At 43.8% G+C, this 20,087-nt stretch overlaps 1 protein-coding gene across 1 annotated transcript in view; it reads right to left on the reverse strand.

The window, feature by feature from the left end:
* znf385d (zinc finger protein 385D) overlaps positions 1 to 19,010 on the reverse strand; it is a 98,169-nt gene extending 79,159 nt beyond the window's left edge. Inside the window, exons 1-2 of the mRNA XM_008282730.1 lie at positions 18,756 to 19,010; positions 7,609 to 7,751 (exon numbers count right to left, since the gene is read on the reverse strand). Of these exons, the coding sequence (XP_008280952.1) occupies positions 7,609 to 7,751; positions 18,756 to 18,777 (165 nt within the window). The 5' untranslated portion in view covers positions 18,778 to 19,010. The remainder of the gene's footprint in view (positions 1 to 7,608; positions 7,752 to 18,755) is intronic.
* Positions 19,011 to 20,087: the final 1,077 nt, after the last annotated feature.

Here is a 20,087-nt window from a genome sequence, read left to right on the forward strand (position 1 = left end):
GATAGATCTTATTTTCAGAGCCAAAGAAAGACAACCAAAACATGTACACCCCCTCCTCCACTCGGCCCCCCACTCTGTTAACCTGAAAACTGCTTTTCCTCTTTTCACTTTTCTCTTTCATTACACTCCAAAACTCTCCCGTTCCCGTTGAGCTCTCCCTCCCTTTTCTTCTCCGGTTTGCTCCGTTTCTTTCAAGGTGGCAATTTCAATAACTCCTCCGTGATTGAATCAATTGAAAGTTGCAGAGCAATCCTGAAACTTCTTCAAAGATCACTCGCCGTTTCTTTTACTGTGAACTGGCCTCTTAGCTGCAAAGTAACTCTGTGCCACCGTCAACACATCCGTGTGTCCGTCGCGTGTCCAAACCCGTCAGCAGCAACACATCCTGACACAGCGTGTTAACAAGCGTGATGCTGCTGTTGTAAAAATCTGCTCCGATTTTAGTGATAATTTCCACAATTTCCCTTCAGTTATAAATGAATGGTTGAGAAATCTCAGTGACACGATGAGATGTGACACTGGTGCTCCCTCGCTTGATTACATGAAAACAGATGATATAATCAAATAAAATTATGATTGCACAAGATATGTTTTCATTAATTTTATCAAGATGTGTTAGCACAATATTTATCTGCAGGTCGGAGGCGCTGCGAGGATTTTTTATTCTCCCTGACATGTTGAAACAGGGCCCCATGTCTAACCAGGAGGGCAGGAGCGCTGGACTGGATTTAGGGGGAAAAATTGAATTTTGTTGGTACTGCTGATAGATAAAAATAACCAGATGGTAATATCTGTTTCTTCCGGAGCCCAGAAACTGTCATGGAGAGAAAAAATATATTAATAATAGTGGTGCAAAACAAACAGTGAAAATTATAACGTCACGGGCAATCTGATCTAAATGAGCTGTTTGAATTCATGAAAGTCTTGTTTTGATTCTGGCGATTCGTTTGTGGACAGAGTTAGTTTTTAGGCAGCTGGACTAAACTGTGTCGTCTTTGAAATCTAATATCTGTGTTAAAATCTCTCTAATGTCAATTTGTGTTCAGTTATTTCAGAGGTTTGCATGACTTTCTATTGTGTGTACACAAAATCTTGTTTTTTCTCTCCATGAAAGGTGAACGATGAGCTTCACATTAAAGACTTTCTCAGTGCTAGCTGGCTCAGTAAAGCGTAAAACCCCAATCAGAGCTAATGGGTGGCATGACGGTGGTTAGCGGCTTCCTGTATTAACGCAGGCTTTCTTAATCAGACTCGCTAACGTGAAAGGGAACATTTCATGCCTCGTGCGACTCTTCTTGTGCACAAAACTGACCGATCGTGTGCTGCTTTCAGTCAAGAGGAACGCGTTGATGCACTGCAGAGCTCACGCTCGAATTATGGAAAAAATCAGCTCTGTGCTGCGCTTAAGGCAGAGAGAGGAACGCTGGGAGAAACCAGACAGATGCACTCATTTTTATAAACACAATAATCACCAAATGAACAGCGACTGTCCCTGATGAATGGTTGGAGCTATCACGATATGTTTTAAGTGGTCGGCGTCTGCATTGGTCTGAGACGGATCATTAGCAGCCACACAGGTGTCAGATTTGGAGAACATAAACAGATTATTGTGAAATATCTGCAGCCAGTCTGACATTAAGCATCACGTAAGTCTCTGTCATGGTGCCCATTGCTGACTAACCCCCATCACGCTGTCTGTAGTCCAAGTGACGCCTCCTCAGGTCGCTGCAGGACTAACGAGTCAGAGGTTCCTCCTACTGCAGCTCATCAACGATACAGTTTTTGATATGCATGTAAAAAAAAAAAACACGTTTTCACCATTTTCTGCAGCTTGTGGAGCAACTAGCTTCTCCTGCTTTGCACCATGTTGGTCACCACCTAGATCCACGGACGCAGAAATGCATTCCTGAGCTAACTGGTTGTCAAGCACACATATTAGATTGATATCAATACCTGTAACTGTAAGGAAGTATGTATTGTCCAGGAAAATACGATCAGACTGGGACTCTGTATCAGCAGATACTAAATATTAAATGACTTCAGATCTGGAAAAAGAAAACCCAATGTGGACAACCCCAGAGATCAGCGTCACTGATTAAATCTTCTCTGTGATAAATACCAATACACTGATCAATCTGTGCTCGATTAGCTGCAACACCCCCCAATGTAAAACAGGCTTTACAGCAAGTTAGGAGCAGGCATTAAAAACATGCTTTCTACAGCTGAGTCAATCTCAAACTGTGAACAGAACCTCCTCCAGAACAGGTTCACTGGATTCAAGGATTCAAGGATTCAAGGCCTTTACTGGTCACAAACACAGTTAAACAGAGAATAACGCAGTGAAATGTGTTCTACACCCGTTCAACACCGAAACAATAACAGCAAGAAGAATAAAGAATACAGGAAAATAAAGAATAAAGAATAAAACTCACAAGAATATATACTTATGAATATATATGTTGAGATAGAAATAAAGAATAAGCAAAAATACATAATCAAATTTTCAAACAGCGCAAAAAGGAAATAAAACTAAATAAAGAAAATAATAATAATAATATATGATTGTATGTAGACCAGGTGAGACATTTGCAGTCTTGCAGGTCAAAGGAGAGCCAGAGTCTGACTTTAGGCTCCGTATACTTCAGTAACTCCTTCATCTCACTTGGTATCACCGTCCTATGACTTCTGTAGTTCTGGGTGACTCCAGCAGATTAAATACAACATACTGCAGACTGTGAATAGGTGATGTGGTCAACAGACAAGAAACTAATCCACAGATTGATCTGTGATTGGTAGGACACAGAACACATCCTCCTCTTCTTCCTCCTCTTCCTCCCTACATCACCGTGTTTTGCTCTCTTTGTGCTGGAGCTCCTCCTAAAAGCCCTTTTTACCCCATGTGTCTCTGAGCCCTGTAGTTACATGCATGAAGTCTTTTTCTGTGGCTCAAAGCCACATTTTTCTGTTACATTTTATTGTATTAAGGCCTCCCCGTCCCACTGGGGAAACCACAGACAGATACAGAGACAGAAAAAACAAACAGCGTTCATCCCCTCTGGCTAAAGACTTCCTGCTTGTGTCAGTCACTCATCCCAGAACAAGATTGTACAAAGTTTCAACAAGAGACTTTGGCTTCAGTCTCATTTCATGCAGGTGTGGGCACGAGCACGCTGTCCACAGTTTGTAGCTTCTGCTGCTCCGCGTGTGAAAAATGCTTCTAATAATGTGAATTCTGCCGAGATTAAGTGAGTTCTTACTGCTGCAGTGCGTTAATGGAAGAACTGTCATCATCATCTATAGGATCACTCCGTAGTTTTTTTGAATAAGCGAGCGTAAATGTTTATTGAGCCCCGGAGGCACGTAAGCAAATCTGACCTCATCTGAGCAGATATAAAGCGTCTGCTTTCAGTGGGAGTGCAGATGGAAACTAGCTTCAGCCTGATCTGTAAATCACAAAATCTGCTCCACTCAATCAAACAGCTGTTTGGTTTCTGTGCACAATTATAATCAGAGATCTCTTAGCTTCTAATAAACTGCCTGAGTGAAGCCATATTGTGCATATGCAGAGACGGAAAGCAACTTTCTGGTTAAAGGCTACGAAAGTTCTCCGTCTAATTTACTGAGCATATTTTAGGAGTTCATTTATGCAGCTTTCTACTGAAACACCATCAAATTTCAGAGGATATAGTAAAGTAAATATCACACATGCTCTTTTTTATTTGTACTTTTACTCGATTTGAATCCAGAACTTCTCCTCTGTGGCCTGATTCGACATCTCCTGCACTGTTTATATAATTTGAAAAGCATCTTTTCTCACCCAGCGAACCACCCGCAGCGCGACACATAAAGAAATCCGATCAGACCTGCGAGCTGGCGAACAGGCTCCTTTGTTGCACCCTTGAAACCAAACTTGCGCTGGTGTTGAAAGCGCTGCAGAGGGCTTGTATTGCAGCACAACAGAATGTAGAACAGTGTGAGCTCCTTTGTAAAACTTCTGGTATCATCTCCTGCTTTAAATCCGCACCGCATTCTGCCGGTGATTAGGAAATCGGGAGCTGAGAGGAAAGTTTGAGAGAATAAAAAAAAAAGGGAAACAGAAAGAGGCCGAGGGAGAAAGGCAGAGGGCTGAAAGAGTGAGGATGGTGTGTGTTAGCGTGTCTGTGCGACAGAGAGCGAGAGGTGATTACTTTGTGTTAATCTAGTATCAGCTTTCCACCATTTGGAGGCTTCCCAGTGTATTACTCATTATCTGCAGACAAGTCTGTTAAATACAGATTAGACAGGGCGAGTAAAGGGACGCAGTATTCCTGAACTTTCTCATGGAACTCTCCTTGCAGAAACAATCCGTCTTCCCCTGGGTTATCTGGCCTTTTCTCCGTGATGTCCCCTATTTTCTTCCTCCCCCCGTCATGTGCGTGTTTTTTTCTCACTCTTATCCAGCTGTGCTCCATATTTCAACCTTTCTTTCCAGTAGATTTTTAAATTGAGCTATCCCCGTAATTCATAAGCCGACCATGAAAGAAAGAAAAAAAAAAAAACCCTTTCAGACTTTTATCTCTCAGGGTTTTTTTTTCTTTTTTCCCCGAGAGTCATCGTATTTTTTTTGATGACCTCGGTGATTCGAGCCGCGTGAGGCCACATATTTCCTCATAATTACTTTCTACTTTCAAAAAGAAAATCAATAGATCCATACGAGTGCACGCGCGTCCCGGTACAGTAAATGCACGCCGGGTGAGTGCTCCATTTAAAAAGGTAGCTCCTCCACTGGTCACAAATCCAATAAGGTCTGTGCAGCCACATGCTGCCGCTGCATTTCAGAAAGCAGCTCGCAGCAGCTGCAACGACTCCCCGGGTTTGAAAACGGAGCTTCAAAGGAAATACGGCGTAGTATACCTATAATATAGCAATTTATATACAACAAAGCAGGCCAATAGCAAGCACAGCATAGCACAGGTTGACCAATTATCAGGTCTGTTCTGTTTAACTGTTTCCACATAACGTAAACGTCTCTTCCGGTCCTGACCTGAGTGATGAGCTGCTCGCATCGGCCCCCAACCAGCACCGAAGGACAAATGTTAGCAGTCTGATTATGTACAAACACAAAAGCTTTACAGCACAGGTTGTTCTAAAGTCTGACACTAAAATGTTCGTTTATCGTGGGTCCAAATATCGGTTATTGGTCTCCATGGTTACGATCAATTGATATCAGCATCGGCCCCGAAATAAAAACATCAGTCGACAGAGTAGACGAGGACGGTTTGTGAATCTGTTAACATCAAGAAAAACTAAATCCAGACGGTTCATGCTCAGGAGGGAAAACTGTACATTTTGATTACTGAATACAGTTTTTATTTTATTTTAGCTTTTAGTCCAAAGATTTTTAATTTAATATGATTTAATCCAGCAAAATGTAGCAACTTCACACATTTAAACTTTTTGTATTTTTGCTTGAAAAATGATTCAAATAATGAATCAATAATTGAAAAAGTTGATGAATAATGTTTTTTACTGATATGTTCGATACTGAAACGTACTTGCCAGACATATTAATCACATTTCTTCCTAATTCTGGTATAAAGCATATTTTCTAATGACATAATTTATACCTTTATCATCTTTTAAAAACACGCTGAAGGCACTGCTTACTGAGTCCTGTTCCTCCTTTTCGTGTATTTTATCTTCAGGCTTTTTATCGTGATGTTTTGTTTATGTGTTGATTTTTATGGATGTATTCCTTTTATCATATTTTCTGCTCTGTGCTGCCTCTTGGTCGTTACTGTAAATGAGAATTTGTTCTCAATTAACCCACCTGGTTAAATAAAGGAAAAATAAAACCTCCTGGTAATGTGATGCAACCTGACCGTTCACTACAGCGTCTGAAGCTCCACAGAAAGCTAGTGAGGGATGTTTTCCTTAAAGTTCCTCTCTGGTCATTGATCTAATAACTCCTCTCTGCGTATCACAATTTCTAAAATGAACCTCTGTGTATGCAGCCTTCCCCATTGGCTGCACCTCCAGCACACCAGCTCACCTACGGCTCTATAAAACAACTCTTCTCTGCACAACAGCACACTGTGATACTGGAGTAGTTCAGCCTTTCGTGTTCAAACCACAAACAGATGTTGAACGTACCGCCCTGCAGGATTTGTTTGTTCGATTTATTATGAATAAAACCTTGAAAGTCTGAGTCCATGTTTTAGAGACTCGGCTTGTCCACAATAAGAACACGTTAATCAGTTTAATTAATCTTTAGGAGGAGTTTTATGATGTTAAAGTTTATGTAACACATTATTTTACAGGTGTGTGATGTTCTAATATTTTCCAGCTTAGAACTGATTATGCAGAAAGCAGACAAACAGTTTTCGATGTCCGGCCGTGTTTCTGTGCGTCGACTCCTTCGATTAAACTTGTAATTACTTGAAACAGTTGTGTACCTTTTAAACTCTGCGTATATTTTCCCTGTAATTAGTGCCAAATTACACAGGTCTTGCCAGGAAACATGTTGGAAATTATTAGCTAATTATCTGGACAGACATGTGAAATAAAGGGTTTCCAAATTATTTGCATTGCAGCATTCCTGCAGCTGAACTCTGATGCTCTTCTCCAGAACAGGTGGCACACATTAACACCACACCACTCCAAACAGTCATTAGTGCTCTATAGACAACGTTTGGTTTGTTGTTTTTCTTGCAATTGTTCGGAGGATTTCTGGAGCTGTTCCTGCAGCGACGGCCGTCTTTAAAGGGGGAAAGCACGAGGAAGTCGTGTTCTGCAGCGTATCGCTAAACAAGAGGGATGAAAGATAGTTTTCAATATTTTCTCTGCGTGTTTCTGTGTCTGGGCTTAAAAAATAAAAACAGATGTGAATGTTAACAAGGAGATGTGTCGTACCGCGCAGGCAAATTCCTCCAAGAGAAATAACCTGCTCTCACTTTATGAGTCCTGAGCTTAAAGACAGGGCTGTCCGTAAATCACCTCGATGAAGCCGAGAAAGTAAACCGTCTGCAGAGTGAGTGCACAATAATCACAATAATCAAATGCTTCTTTGCATTTTTGGCATCACTAAAAAGAGAAAATATAGGCCTTCGCTAATAGAAACACACTGAATGTGTGACGTGCACTGTTTCCGTCCTATTGTTTGCATAATAAAACATACATTTCTCCACAGATACATGAAGCAAAGTGTCAGAGGAGTGCCAGCAGACGCATTCCTTCCATTTCAAACTCTCGCATTCACGCTTTAAAAGAAACACTTAATTAGATGTTTTATGTATGAGCGAGCATTTGATAATAAGACAGACGCATGAGCAGGGAGGCTGAACCTCGCTGCCTCAAAGCTAAAAGCTCCGCATTGTAGCTCTGAGGCGCTAATAACAGCTCCAACCAAGACGATGACAAATGTGCAGATTACAGATCTCTATTAGAAACAGAGATACTGTAGGACGTGTTCAGCGTAAAGACAAACAGCAGGGAAACACAAAGGCGGCCGTCTGCCCGGCTCACATCGCAGCAGGTGTCCTTCAAGGTGACCTTAGCGAGGGTCAAACAGCGTCTGAGAGCCGGCGAGCGCCTCACGTGACACACAAAGAGATAAGGCTTGAGACTCACTGTGTTGAATCCTGGGAAGAGGCTCACGGCTGAGGCTGAGTCCAGTGGAATCGGGAGGAATTGCTTCATGCCCAGTGAGGTCTGGACGGCGGGGAGGGTGGGACGCACCAGGGCAGGCATAAGGCCATTTTGACATGTGTTACCTGTAGGAGGGAGAGCGAAGGCAACATGTTGAAGTGCACACAGCAGCAGGGAAAGACGGCCGAGCCAACAATCTCACAGCTTACATCCAAGCCAACCCTTCAGCGTGCGTTTGTTTAGTCAGTGTCCCCGCATCTTATTTGTGTAAGTCGTCCGTGGAGCTATGAAAGCACCTGAGCTGCCAAGGCTGCCGAGGCGCCACATCCCTTATTTCAGCTCCAGAGCTTTCAGAGCAGATTGAAATTAATGTCAGGAGTAAAAACAGCTTTTGGCAGTTTGTGAAGTAGCTTCTTACTCATCTGATAGCGTGGAAATCCCCGAAATCTCCAATTTAGGTCATTTTAATGTTATAAACCTGGAAAAACCTCCCGTCTGGTGGCCTGTGGGGGATTTCCATCATTTCAAAGTACATTTTTACTTCATATCTCAGCAGTGTTTTCATGATTTTATTACAAACTTATCATAACCTAATTTCCTCTGTGAGGATTTCGATGATTCCAACTTCTCAGATGAAACTATTTCAACTCAAGATCAGCTTACGATATATTGTGGACCTTTTGAACACATGAAGGCTGCAGGATGTGGACAAAAGCAGGACGTGAAGCACACGGTGACACTCAGAGAGCTGTTTCATGGTCAGAAACAACAGATACGGCGTTTGCACAGCTTTTACTCGCCATTATTCGAATCAAAAAGAGTCTGAACAGTAAGAAAACAGGCTGCCTGCTTTCAGCGCCGCCGAGGTTTGTTCTGTTTGGTTTTACAGCGGCTGGCATCATAAAGGTTTTGGATTTTTTACATTTTTTTTTTGCAGATCTTTGAGTTGAAGTGAGCAAAGTTTACGATGGCGAGCAGTCATGCTTGGATGATGATGGCAAGAACAGCATGCGTGTCAGCATCTTGGTTAAAATGAATGAGCAGTGAATCAGCCTGCATGCATGGATGAAACGTCGATAACAGCCAAAGTTTACACGCGATCCACGATGACGGAGACACAAAAGCACAAATGCAAAGATAGCGTTCTACGTTCGGAGAACACCCTGAACATCTCACAAATCACCTTTTAAAAAGAGCTCATGTCTTATTAAAGGAGTCGAGCTGCACCTTTGCTCCCCGGTAGTCTGGTCAACATCCAGAATGAAACCACCAATAAATAAATTATTATACATCATAATAAATAACAAGAACACGTTTTATTGCATTTTTAAATTCTTTTTTATAATCTGTTACAGAAACCATTCACTGTCTCTCCCTTTGTTTTTTCAGAGTCTTTCTTTTTCTGAGTTTTCAACCAGGAAGCATCCAAACAGCCGTCTGAGCACTTTGATGTGTTATTCTGGCAAACCTGAAGTCATGACTGACCTTTGGTGCTCAAGACAAATGAAAGGTTTTCACTGTTTTTGTTGTAATTTCATTAGAAAGATTTTTATTCAGTTTCATCCAGGCGGTGTAGCTTCCCCCGGACACACCAGCGCCTGTTTGTTTTCTGTTTTCACTCGTGCTAGTATTTTTGCCGTCTGCAGTTATTTGCACTTATGTAGCATTTGGACACTTCCACCGCCATCACGCTCCAGAGAATGGCCTCCATTACCGCGGATTGTCATCGAGCGGATGCGGCCTCGTGAATTCACTGAATTCAATTTCTCCTTGTAATCACGATCAGATCCGTTGTGTACAGAGAAAACAAGCCCGACATGCACATGACCACAGTGTGATGCTACGATGATGTTTATCTCCCCAAAACAGATGTTCCCATTCTGAAATTGTCACCACAAATAGCCGACGTGGAATGACTGCAGCAAGCACAGTGTGTCCTCTGAGATGATTCAATAGCGAGAGAGGCCTGGCCCACACATCTCTAGGAAAAACAAAAGTAAATACTTCACTTTTATTGTCATGTGAGCGCGCCACGCCAGCAGAGTGCCTTTTAAACCACCAATTGGAAACAGCACAGGGCTGATTTCAACAGCGGGACTGAAAGAAGAAAAAAAAAAAAAGGGCAGAGAAAGCTGTCACAGCCTTCCAAAACATTAGGAATTAAAGAAGCTATTTCGCAAAGCTATAATGAGAACCAGAGGGATGATTTTTTTTATCGCTGCACATTTAACAACAGTGGAACCGCGGGCCAGCGTGGCTCTAAAGAGCTGGCAGATACAGTATCAAACCGCCGTCTCGAGACAAATAAAAACAAGGTTTGCCACGTTTCGGTCCCCAGCCAGTGGTTAAGGGTAAATAAAAAGCAAAAGTCATAAAGAAGTGGGAGAAACCACAGACTGTCCCCCCTTCTCTCGCTCCGTCTTCTGTCTTCTCCCTCCAGTCGCCGGAGCGCTGCCATCTGTTGGAAAAAGAACACATGCCGTCTCTCATGTGGAGGCACGTCCTAGCCCCAACTTTAACAAAGCATGTCCTTCTGGAGAGATCATCCGACCGTGCCATCTCTCGACATGCCGGCCTGACGTCAGCCCTCAGGCTCGCCTCACCTCGCTCTCAGCCAAACCCACCATTCATCAACCCGACAGGCAAAACGGGCCGCTCAAACACACCGGGGCTGATGTGCCGGATTAGTCTGAAGAGTGACAAACTGAAATGTGAATTTGTTTGATAGGGTCATGTTTGGTTTGCTGACTGATAGGAGATGAAATCTGACGTGCCACCATGGCAGAAGTCTGGGAGTTTTTCCTGCATCGAGCTGATTTGTTCCAGCGGTGAAGGAGAACTCACAACACGGGCTTGTTTCTGGACTGACACGCTCACAAATAGCACGAGGAATATTTAAAACTTCATGCTTGAATGAACTCCTCAAACATGTTGTATTAGTCAAGATTGTTGGATTTTTTTATTGTCACTGAATTATTGTAAGCAGCGTTTTAGTTTTGTCCTGTTGAACTCTTTAATGTTGGAATTTAACGTGTGACATTACATCATATTTTATTACTTTGACCAGATGTTCTGCATCAAAAACATACTTTATCTCACTCTACACTGTAGTACAGTGTAAAGGAGAGTGAAAAAGGAGAGTAAGATGGAAGAAAATACCAAAAAAAAAGGTCGGTAAATGTATTTTTGCACCACTGGAAGCATCATCCACTGTTCACCAGATGCAATCATGTTCATCTCACGTACTCAAAGCATCAGTAGGTAAAGATGAATGTGAAGAGTTCATTTGCAAAAACAGAGAATTTGTTTTTGTTGTTTGCTTGAGATGAGATCAGTCAAACTGAAGTTGAGTGGGTTTAACTCAGTAGAAAAAAATAGACAAAAATAGAGATAACTTAGGTTTGATTGTTGTTTCTCAGGTAGGTGATGGAGACGTGGGTTTTCTGAAGGTCTGTGACGGTGAAATTATCTGTTTTTGCGAATGAACTCTTCATTTATGTCCCACTTTTCAAATAGTAACGTATCAAACAGGCGACACGATGACACATTTCAGCTAAATCAGCATCCTGATGTCTAACAGGTAGACTGTTAACTGTCTTTATGTAACATGCTAACATGCTAACATGTGCTGATGAGCGCTAAGCTCAGACTAAAGCGAAGGCTAATGGGAGCATCATTCATTTAGCAGATAGTTTTTTTAATGAACCAAAGTTGGTAGAATTGAATCCTGGGACGGCTGCAGGCGCTGGTGGGAAAGTAAAGGGATCACCAAAGCTAATATAATTCCTCCTCGGGGCAACATAAATATCTGAACCAGAAGTTAAAATAGGATTTGTAATGTGGGGGGAGGGGCGGGGGGCTCTGTGGGTTCAGGGTTGCCATGGATGCACATGCGTGTGCACATCGGCGACGGTGACGGGCGAAATATTTCCACATCGAGGCGTGCATTTGAATAAAAGGCAATTAATGGACATTAAATAGGAGTCGAGTCACCGCTATTCATCATTTAAGAGGCTGTGATTAATATTATTTCACTGTACATCAGAAATGCACTCCTGTGTATCAGCACCGAGGACAAGAACGACGGTGTTAGATGTAAATGAGGTGTGAATATTAAGCAGGATAAATGAACATATATGGAGCTGTCTTTATTTTCCCTCAGACCTTTTTCATAACTACATTAAAGGAGGATTAATTTAAATTCAACACTATTAAAACATGCAGAGACATTAACGATGTTACAGCCAGATGAAGGAACAAACCAGCTCACATCATCTGTTCTGCTCAGACGCATAAGACTCGCGTAGCCACCAGGATCCATCGGGTTGTGGACTACAGTTCTGAAGCCTCAGCTTTGGGATCGGTCCTAGACCACGTGAGAACTCGATGACACTGTGCACGGCGGTACAACCTGCTCTATCGTCTATTTTACTGCAGATGGGAACACCATTTACAAAATAACATCACACTATGTTCAAAGAGTCTTGAAACTCACGATTCAGACCCTAAACTCATCAGAAAAATGTCTCCTAAGGTAACAAATCAAGTCTATTTCCTCACAGGCTTTTGTACAATCTGATTTCTTTTTGCAGCTACAAGTCTCGCCCCCTGCTGGCCGTAAGACAAACTGCAGGTTTAACCAATTCTGTGTTGGCTTTACTTATCTTTAGTCTGTGGCTCAGCAGTTTAACTTGATCTTGGGGTCACCAGCAAACACAACGTGACGGCTGAACTAGTTCGTCTCAGGCAGGCCGACGTCTTGCTGAGCAGCGTTTAGTAAAACTGGATGATGTTGTTCAAGCTAAATACCAGACCAGTTTACACTCGGTTATGAAGCTAAATAAGGTCTCTGTGTCAGTTCCTGACCTATTTCTCTGCCTACATTGCAGCCATCTCTCCATGCCAGAGCGTTTCTGGCTCAGATTGGCCTCTGACAGTTAGCTCATGTACAGTCACGAGTCTGTTTCCTTATTGGACAGAAATCTTTGCGTTTTCATGTAATTTCTGACTTTTTGATGAACACAAATGTCTCCTGTATTTGAGTGAATGAAACCCCAGTGAACAAACAAAAAACCCTTTTGTTATTCTCATTTTGGTGAAATAGTTTTTCCTGTGGCTCCGGCTGGATTCTCTTTAGGTGGCACCTAAAAGCTTCCTGGAGGAGCGCCAGAAAATTCCTCTACGAGGGAAAAACCCTGGATGTCATCTGCGCTGTCTGACTGAAACAAAAAAAAAGACGGGAGACTGATCTGCAGGATAGCTTTTAGGGAAATCCTGTGAGACATTCGATACGTGCACGCCGCTACATTTCATAACTCCTGGTCTGAACCAAATTTGACGGTGACTCATCCGATTGTAGTTGAGATATTTCTCTCCAGACGACGGCAAACGTCAGCGTCGAGATGGTGCAAAACGAAAAGCCAGGATCCCTGAAGTCTTTGTGGTTCATCCTCTGTGCAAAACCTGACCCCGGTGCCTTCAGCTGTTGTTGAGATATTTCAGCGTGGACCACCGTGGTAGACCGAGCAACCAATATTACTGTAATTACGGTGGAGAAAAGCTGCTTCTGTGGCTAAAAATACGAGGAACTGCAGCCGTCAAATCAGTGGTGTGTGAAAAACGTCAAGTATTTCCCTCTGGAATGTGGAATGTGATGAAAAACTGGAATAAAGCACCGTAGAATGTGGACTGTACCGTACCGTAAAACTGTCTGGACCGAGCATCGACGCTCACACACGCTCCCAAACCAGGGATTGTTTGACATGTTAGAGGTAATTGTGATTTTCTCCGTCCCCTGCTGTGAACGGTAAAGCAAAGATCCAGCAACATGCCAAAACACATCAGCACATTCCTGCCTGGGGGGCTTAGTGGTGCGAAGCCTGATCATCTGTCACCACCAGCAAAGGGGGCAACGAACGAGGCAGAGCAGGAACAAGACCGCCCGGCTGCTAGACCCAGCTTTAACCCCTGAGCACCACTCCACGGAGCTCCGGCAGAAAGAGTCAGCTGATTATCGCTGTGTTTGGAAGAGTCAATATTTAACCAGAGTTGGGCCTTAAATGTTAATATTTGGGTTATGCTGACAGCTTCTAAATTTAGACTCCGCCGGTAGAGTGCAGGACCCAGGTGGGCCGAGAGTCTGCAGCCGACATTCTCATCTACTTTGCATCAAGAGTCGCTCAGGAGAGTCGCTTCACACCGAAAGGTCAGCGGGTCGCAGTCATTAAAATAACTAGCTGAGGACCGTCTGAGCAGCAGCCTGGGAGTTAGAGGCCGGCTGCACAGGAGAGAAAAAAGACCGAGTCGCACCATCGTCTTGTCGTCCATTTCTCTGTCTGGAGCATTTGTTGGACTCGTGAAAACAAAAGTAATCGCAACAAGTCGAAGCCAAACAAACAGAATGCTAAAGGTCGCCGGCGTAAGACGCACGGGTGTGTGTCAGGACTGAGTGAGTCTCGCCGCCGAAGCGAGGCGTCTCGCTGTGAGCTTCTCATGCAGGTTTCCAGCAGGTCAGCGTTAAAGTGGCTGAGGCTGTCCAGTGTTTGTCTATGTAAAGCATGACCACAGAGAAAAGACAGCTGACTGTCTGTCTGCAGCCCGCAAACAACAAACCTGAAACCAATCAGCTGCAAATATTCTAATAAAGTCTAAAATGGGACGCGATCACAGTCGGTTTAACTCATCAGCATAAATTAGAAATCAGGCGATGGAGCAACATCTGATTCCAAAATCTACATTTTGAACAAATCACATGGAAGCAATTTAGGACACAAAGTGTGATAAATACTGAGACTAATTTGATTTAATCCAAACAGGTTTAAACTTTCAGCGGTAGTTTATGGTTCCACTGACATAAGACCAGCTCTCATACGTGTTTTAGTGTTTCCAGTGTTTCCAGTGTTTCCAGTGTCGCATCCATGCTTTTACAAACTCGTGCCGTCCTCCTCGTGTGACAGTCACACTTCATGTTGTAATGCTCCGTCACAGGTTATGTTATAACATATTTTACACAGTGGATATTTAACTGAGGCTGAACTTACTGAAATAAAAATGGAAAATCAAATTCCTGTCAGATATTCACTCAGTCCTAATGTGCACTCAAAATAGTTGATATGCAACATGTGAAGTCAATCAAAAGCAACCAAAATAAGATTCTGGCACAAGGACGACCTTCAGCAGAGGGATTTCAGATCAGCTAATAAATTAGGATCAGCTTAACCAGGCGGTCTTCTGGGTGTTTTTTGTTTACTGTGCACTCATTTCTTTTTGCTGCACTTCCATCCAAACAGCAGCATTGTGCAGGAGAACAAAGTTAGGATGCCATAAACTGAAAAAACAAACATTTCTTTGACAATTTATTTTGCAAAAATGTAAAAAATAAATAACCTGGAATCCACATCAACATTTTTCCAGGTGCCCGGAGGTGTCACCAGGACAAATAAATGACTCTGCACGCTGAAGATATTTTCCTATTGACTTTTTTAAATCTATCTGCTCCTAAACACAGCCTGTAGTTCAGCCCAGCTCACTGACCAAGTCCCTGAATTTTAAAACTTTTGGTCGTTAGTGATTCTCTAACGGCTTCACAGCTCTGATGCAGATTTATTTGATTTGATTCGATTTTTTTATAGAATATGGTCATAAGGTCAAACGATTGATTTTTTGTAGAACTGACGTAGAATAAAGTCATTTTGATAAAATATAAAGATTTCAGGCTTAGATTTGGTTTCATTTTCCGACAGAATGACAAGACACGGAGTTCAAGGACCTTCAGAAAGTAGAAAATTCGATGTTTCTTTGTCCTTTCTAGTGATGACAAAAGCTGTGATTTGGGAGATTTTTTTTTTTTAAGATAACCTGCCTTTCAAACCCGTCGACAGGTTTTGGACTTTGTAGGATTAAAGCTGCACTAATCACTGTTTCACATCAGCAAATTAAAAGTCAACCTACTAGTAAGGAGAGTATTTGTCATGCAAATCTGCTGCTCCCCCCTCAGCTCAGCGGGGCATTCATTGCTCATTTAACCTGGTTGTTTTAGTTGTACAGCTCACTACGTATTGTTTGGGTTCAGTCGGTCTCATCAGCATCACTTCCAGCCACAACAGGCAGCTGTTTTCTGCAACAACAAAAAAAAAACCCCTGTGATGAGTCTATCCTCTGTCCTGCCTGTGCAGAACCAAATGTCAGCCCGAATAGGGGAGAACAGGTAAACAGCCAGATATTTCCCTCAGGATTTGGTGGAGGCCAACGCCGAGCTAAAAGAGGAGGGTTTATTGTTCCTAAACTTGTCAGCTTGCATTGTGTCATAGCACCAAAGCGACGCTGCTGCTCTTCTGCGGCTGCTGGAAATGTAAAGACATTAGCATAGTGCAGCTTTGACAACCTTATCGGGCCTGTTGATATCACGCTTCGGGGGTTTATTTTAATAATGAACCAAATTAGGCACAAACCCGTTGACACACGTTCGACCTGCGGCTTGCTGGAGCTTCGCCCGCTTTCCCCTGAAGTGTGTAATGTTGTAGAACCGAGATGAAATCTGACTCGTGGAAACGTCTGAGAAAGATCGGAATTGATGAAAGTTTTCAGCCACTGGCCTTTGTTTATCCATTCTCTTTGAGACCTCGCTTAATGATGCAGCGCGTACAGTACGAGATGTTAGGAGCAGCTCATTGGACCGGATGTGTGCCGTTACTGTACGGCGACGGGCTGCACGCCGTCCTCTGCATCGCCCTTCCTGAAGGATTCATGTATCTGGGCTCCAGCTTTTTTACTCCTGCGGCAGTATGTTGAGAGAGGCAGAGAGTAAAAATGATGTCTGGAGGACGCCGACTGGCATTAATAATTAATCATCTTGTGCTGCTCTCCTCCACCTTCTGCCTCCTCTTACTGTCCTGGACCTCCTCCGATAAGATCCGTCCAGAGTGGCTGAGAGTCCGCGCAGCCACGGAGCCTCAAAATAAAAAAAATAAAACAGATGGCGCAGCCGTCCGTTTCCCCTCGGCAAATATAAATCCAATTATTAGATAAATCTGAATCCCACTGAATCTCATTCATATGCTGATGACGGTCCAGATGTGATTAACACCTTTGTGTTTTCTGATTGTGTTCCGTGACCCGTAACATGCTGTGAGATCAGCACTTTCCTTCAAGCGAGGACGATAAAATCATTTCACCCCTATTAAAACGAACAAAGTGAGCGCAAAGTGCAGATTTAAAGCATTCTTATTTTCTGAAACCTATACTAGCACTGATTTTCCAATTAACCTTTACAGGATAAACTCTGTGTTCTTCCGAAATTTCATAACTCTGGCCGGCGTGCGGCTGCGTTTTGGCTCGGAGCTACATCCCCTCACATTAGCATACTGTAGCTCGCTCTCTGCTGTCATGAGTGTAGCTCACTAATAAACACAGATGTCTCTGAATCGGCTCCAACAATCACTTCCCATGCGCTCTGTAATCTGAGGTTAACCAAAAAGACGTTTATGTGCTGCTAAACGCCGACCGCGAACGGCAGACACACCGAGTGGATTTCCTCCGGGCCTTCGACTCAACAGCAGTAATAGCTCGTATGATTGCGCCGCACACTCAGCACCTATTAGCCTCCTCGGTTACAGTTCATTTGCTGCCTGGTTTTGGTGCAGACCCTATCAGCTTGTTTTGATTTTATTTTATTTTTTCCTCTTCTGGTATCTTGTTTTTTTAAAAAAAGGTCAAGAGTCTCACACTGATATAAATCACTTGAACAGAAAACATGTTGCGGTTAACCAGCAGCAGCGCGGAGCTGGTGGACAAACAGCGTTATTAATCTTTTAAGAGACACCATCTATTTGGTGTGTGCCGTGCACTCAGGCCTGCATTCATAAATGCTAGAACGATGCACATCCTGTACGCACACCGTGACCTTTACTCCCCTTTTGTTTTGTTTCACTCCGAGCGCTGGAGATAAGACGCTGTTTGCTTCTCAACATGCAGGCAGGACAAGCGTCCCCAGCCGGAGACGCCTCTCTGACCCGCTCCTCGGTTGAAGGCCGGGAAGCTTTTCCACTTTCACTTCTCATGATTTTGGGTTAAACGGGCCCAGACTCAGAACCCATCCATCCAACCAGACCCGCGCCACCTTTATTTTCTCTTCGCTTTCTAGCAGTTTCACACCTGACCGACACCGGCAGTGGATCTCAAAGAGCTGGAGCTGTCTCTGCACCTGACAGCTTATTCATTTATAAGCTCCCAGCTCCTCCACCACCACCACCCCTCCACCCCTCCTCCTCTGTGTACGGCATAACAAGAGAAAATCCTTCTCGCTCTTACAAGCCACGGTCTGTAACTTCAGATCGCTTTAATCCCTGGGATAAAAAAAAAAAAAAAGAGTCTTTCATTTAACAAATCACCCCTTTAGAACTCTGGATCCCTGTGTAATTATTCCTCCGATGTGACTGTAAGCCAGCCGTGAGAAGAGCACTTGACTAGAAGCTGCTCACGCATTAAGTCTTCCAAAGCCGTCTCCAGTCTCTTCTGTAGAAGCTAATGGAAGGGGGGCCTTCCTTCGGTTCCTCTAAATATCCTACATAGAATATCAAGTGGCTCTCAAAGCTGGCGACTCCGGTCTTATTTGGATTCCGACAGACAGTCAGCTGGTTAAACAGCCACGATCAAACCCAAAGCTCTGGACTCTCAGCCGCCTGGGATCAAGTCCAACGAAGGCGCACGCCGGCTGTAGGACGGAGTTTACCTGGTGAGCAGGTTCATTCAACGTGTTTAGGAGCAACTTCACGCTCTCAGCAACCACATCCATCGCTTTTCTTTTTTTGACTTTCCAGAACAAGCAACAGACAGGCTGGAGCACATTTACATTTGGGAGATGGGGGCAGAACGAGCACTTCCAGCCTGCATCTGACTGTGATCGAGCACATGCAGCGCGCACACATACATAAGAAATGAGCTCTGCTAGGTGTGTAACTTCACGCTCTTCTCCTTTAATGGAAACCAGTGCTTCTGCCGCTCATGCTTTTAGTATCCAGAAGTAAGATCGCACACATTCAGATGAGGGACTTTGCACACACACACAAACACACACATGGAGGATGAGATTATGGATGTAAACACACACACACACATAGATACAAACTCACCAAAGAACATGCTGCTCTCCATAGCTCCTCAGGCTCGGGGGTTTGCTGTATTTCCTCTCTGGTGCCCTGCCAGTGTGTGTGTGTCCATGGACAGCAGCCTGCTCATGTCTCATACACTCCTCAGGGGTGTGTGTGTCTGTGCATGTGTGTTCAATCCGACAGCAGCGTCAATGGCCAGCCTGCATGCTGCACTCTGCACGCCGCTGCTGTCTGCCTGTGGACCTCCGTATCAGCCTCTCTCTCTCTCTCTCTCCTCGCACTGGTCCTCCCTTGCCTCTTTCGTCCCCTCCCCTCCTCTTTAGCTCTTCCCTTCCCTCCACCTCCTCCGTCTTCCTCCTCCTCCTCCTCCTCCTCCTCCTCCTCTATGGCCCCTCCACTCGCCGAATCCCTTTCGCTTCTTTCTGTCTTTCCTCTCTCCGAGGTGTCTATCTACATTTTCCAGCAACAGCCTCTTCTCCGCAAATGCCTCTCTCCCTCTCTGCCTCTCTTTAGTTGTCTCATCTTTGTTTTATGTGTCAACCAAGCCTCTGCCTCGCTTTCTCACTTCTTCTTTTTCCCCCGCTGTCTCTCCTTTATTTGATCTTATTCCCCTTTTCCCTGCTTCCATCTCCAGCACGCTCCTTTTTCTTTTCTCCTCATTCCTCCTGTTCTCTCGCTCTCCCTCAGTTCTTCCTCTTCCTCTGTTTCCACCTCTGTAAATATCTTTGCAATGTTTTTTTTTCTCTCTCGCTGCTTTTCATATCATTTTTCACTTATACCAAGCATGAAGAACTGCTTGGAGAAATCAGGTTATGTAGGAGATGGTGCAACATGTAGGAAGTTCTGGACAAGCGTCGAGCATTTTAGCCACTCAGGCGTCGAGAACGGCGTTTCAGATATGAGCTAAAAGATGGAAGCGAACGCACAAGTTGGATTTCAAAGCGGCACCTGCAATTATTTGTGGAGAAAGCAATCGTGTGGAATATGAAAGATGGCGCTCAAAGCCGCAGAGAATCACCCAGTTCTCAGCTCTGTGAAGCGTTTTAGCGTCTCGCAGCTCCTTGTTTTAGTTTGCAGACTGTAAATGAGCTGTTTAAGGCTTTCAGTGAGCCGAGTGAAGCATTTAACCCTTTTGCACAATAAAAAAAACTAAGCCAAGTGGAAATGTGCTGCTGCATTTTGAACGTCATCGACTATTTTAAGATTTCAACGCCACGGGAACGACGGCAGGTTGTTCTAAGAGGGTTTGCACAGCCAAACTATAGCGCGCTAGCTTTCCTGTAGCTCATAAGGGAACGTACTTGTTCAGTCACTGTGTGCTGCGCATCGCTGTAAAAAGTCAAAAAGTGTCAA

Source organism: Stegastes partitus, unplaced genomic scaffold (genome assembly GCF_000690725.1).
Source record: "Stegastes partitus isolate 25-593 unplaced genomic scaffold, Stegastes_partitus-1.0.2 Scaffold283, whole genome shotgun sequence".
Lineage (NCBI taxonomy): Eukaryota > Metazoa > Chordata > Actinopteri > Pomacentridae > Stegastes > Stegastes partitus.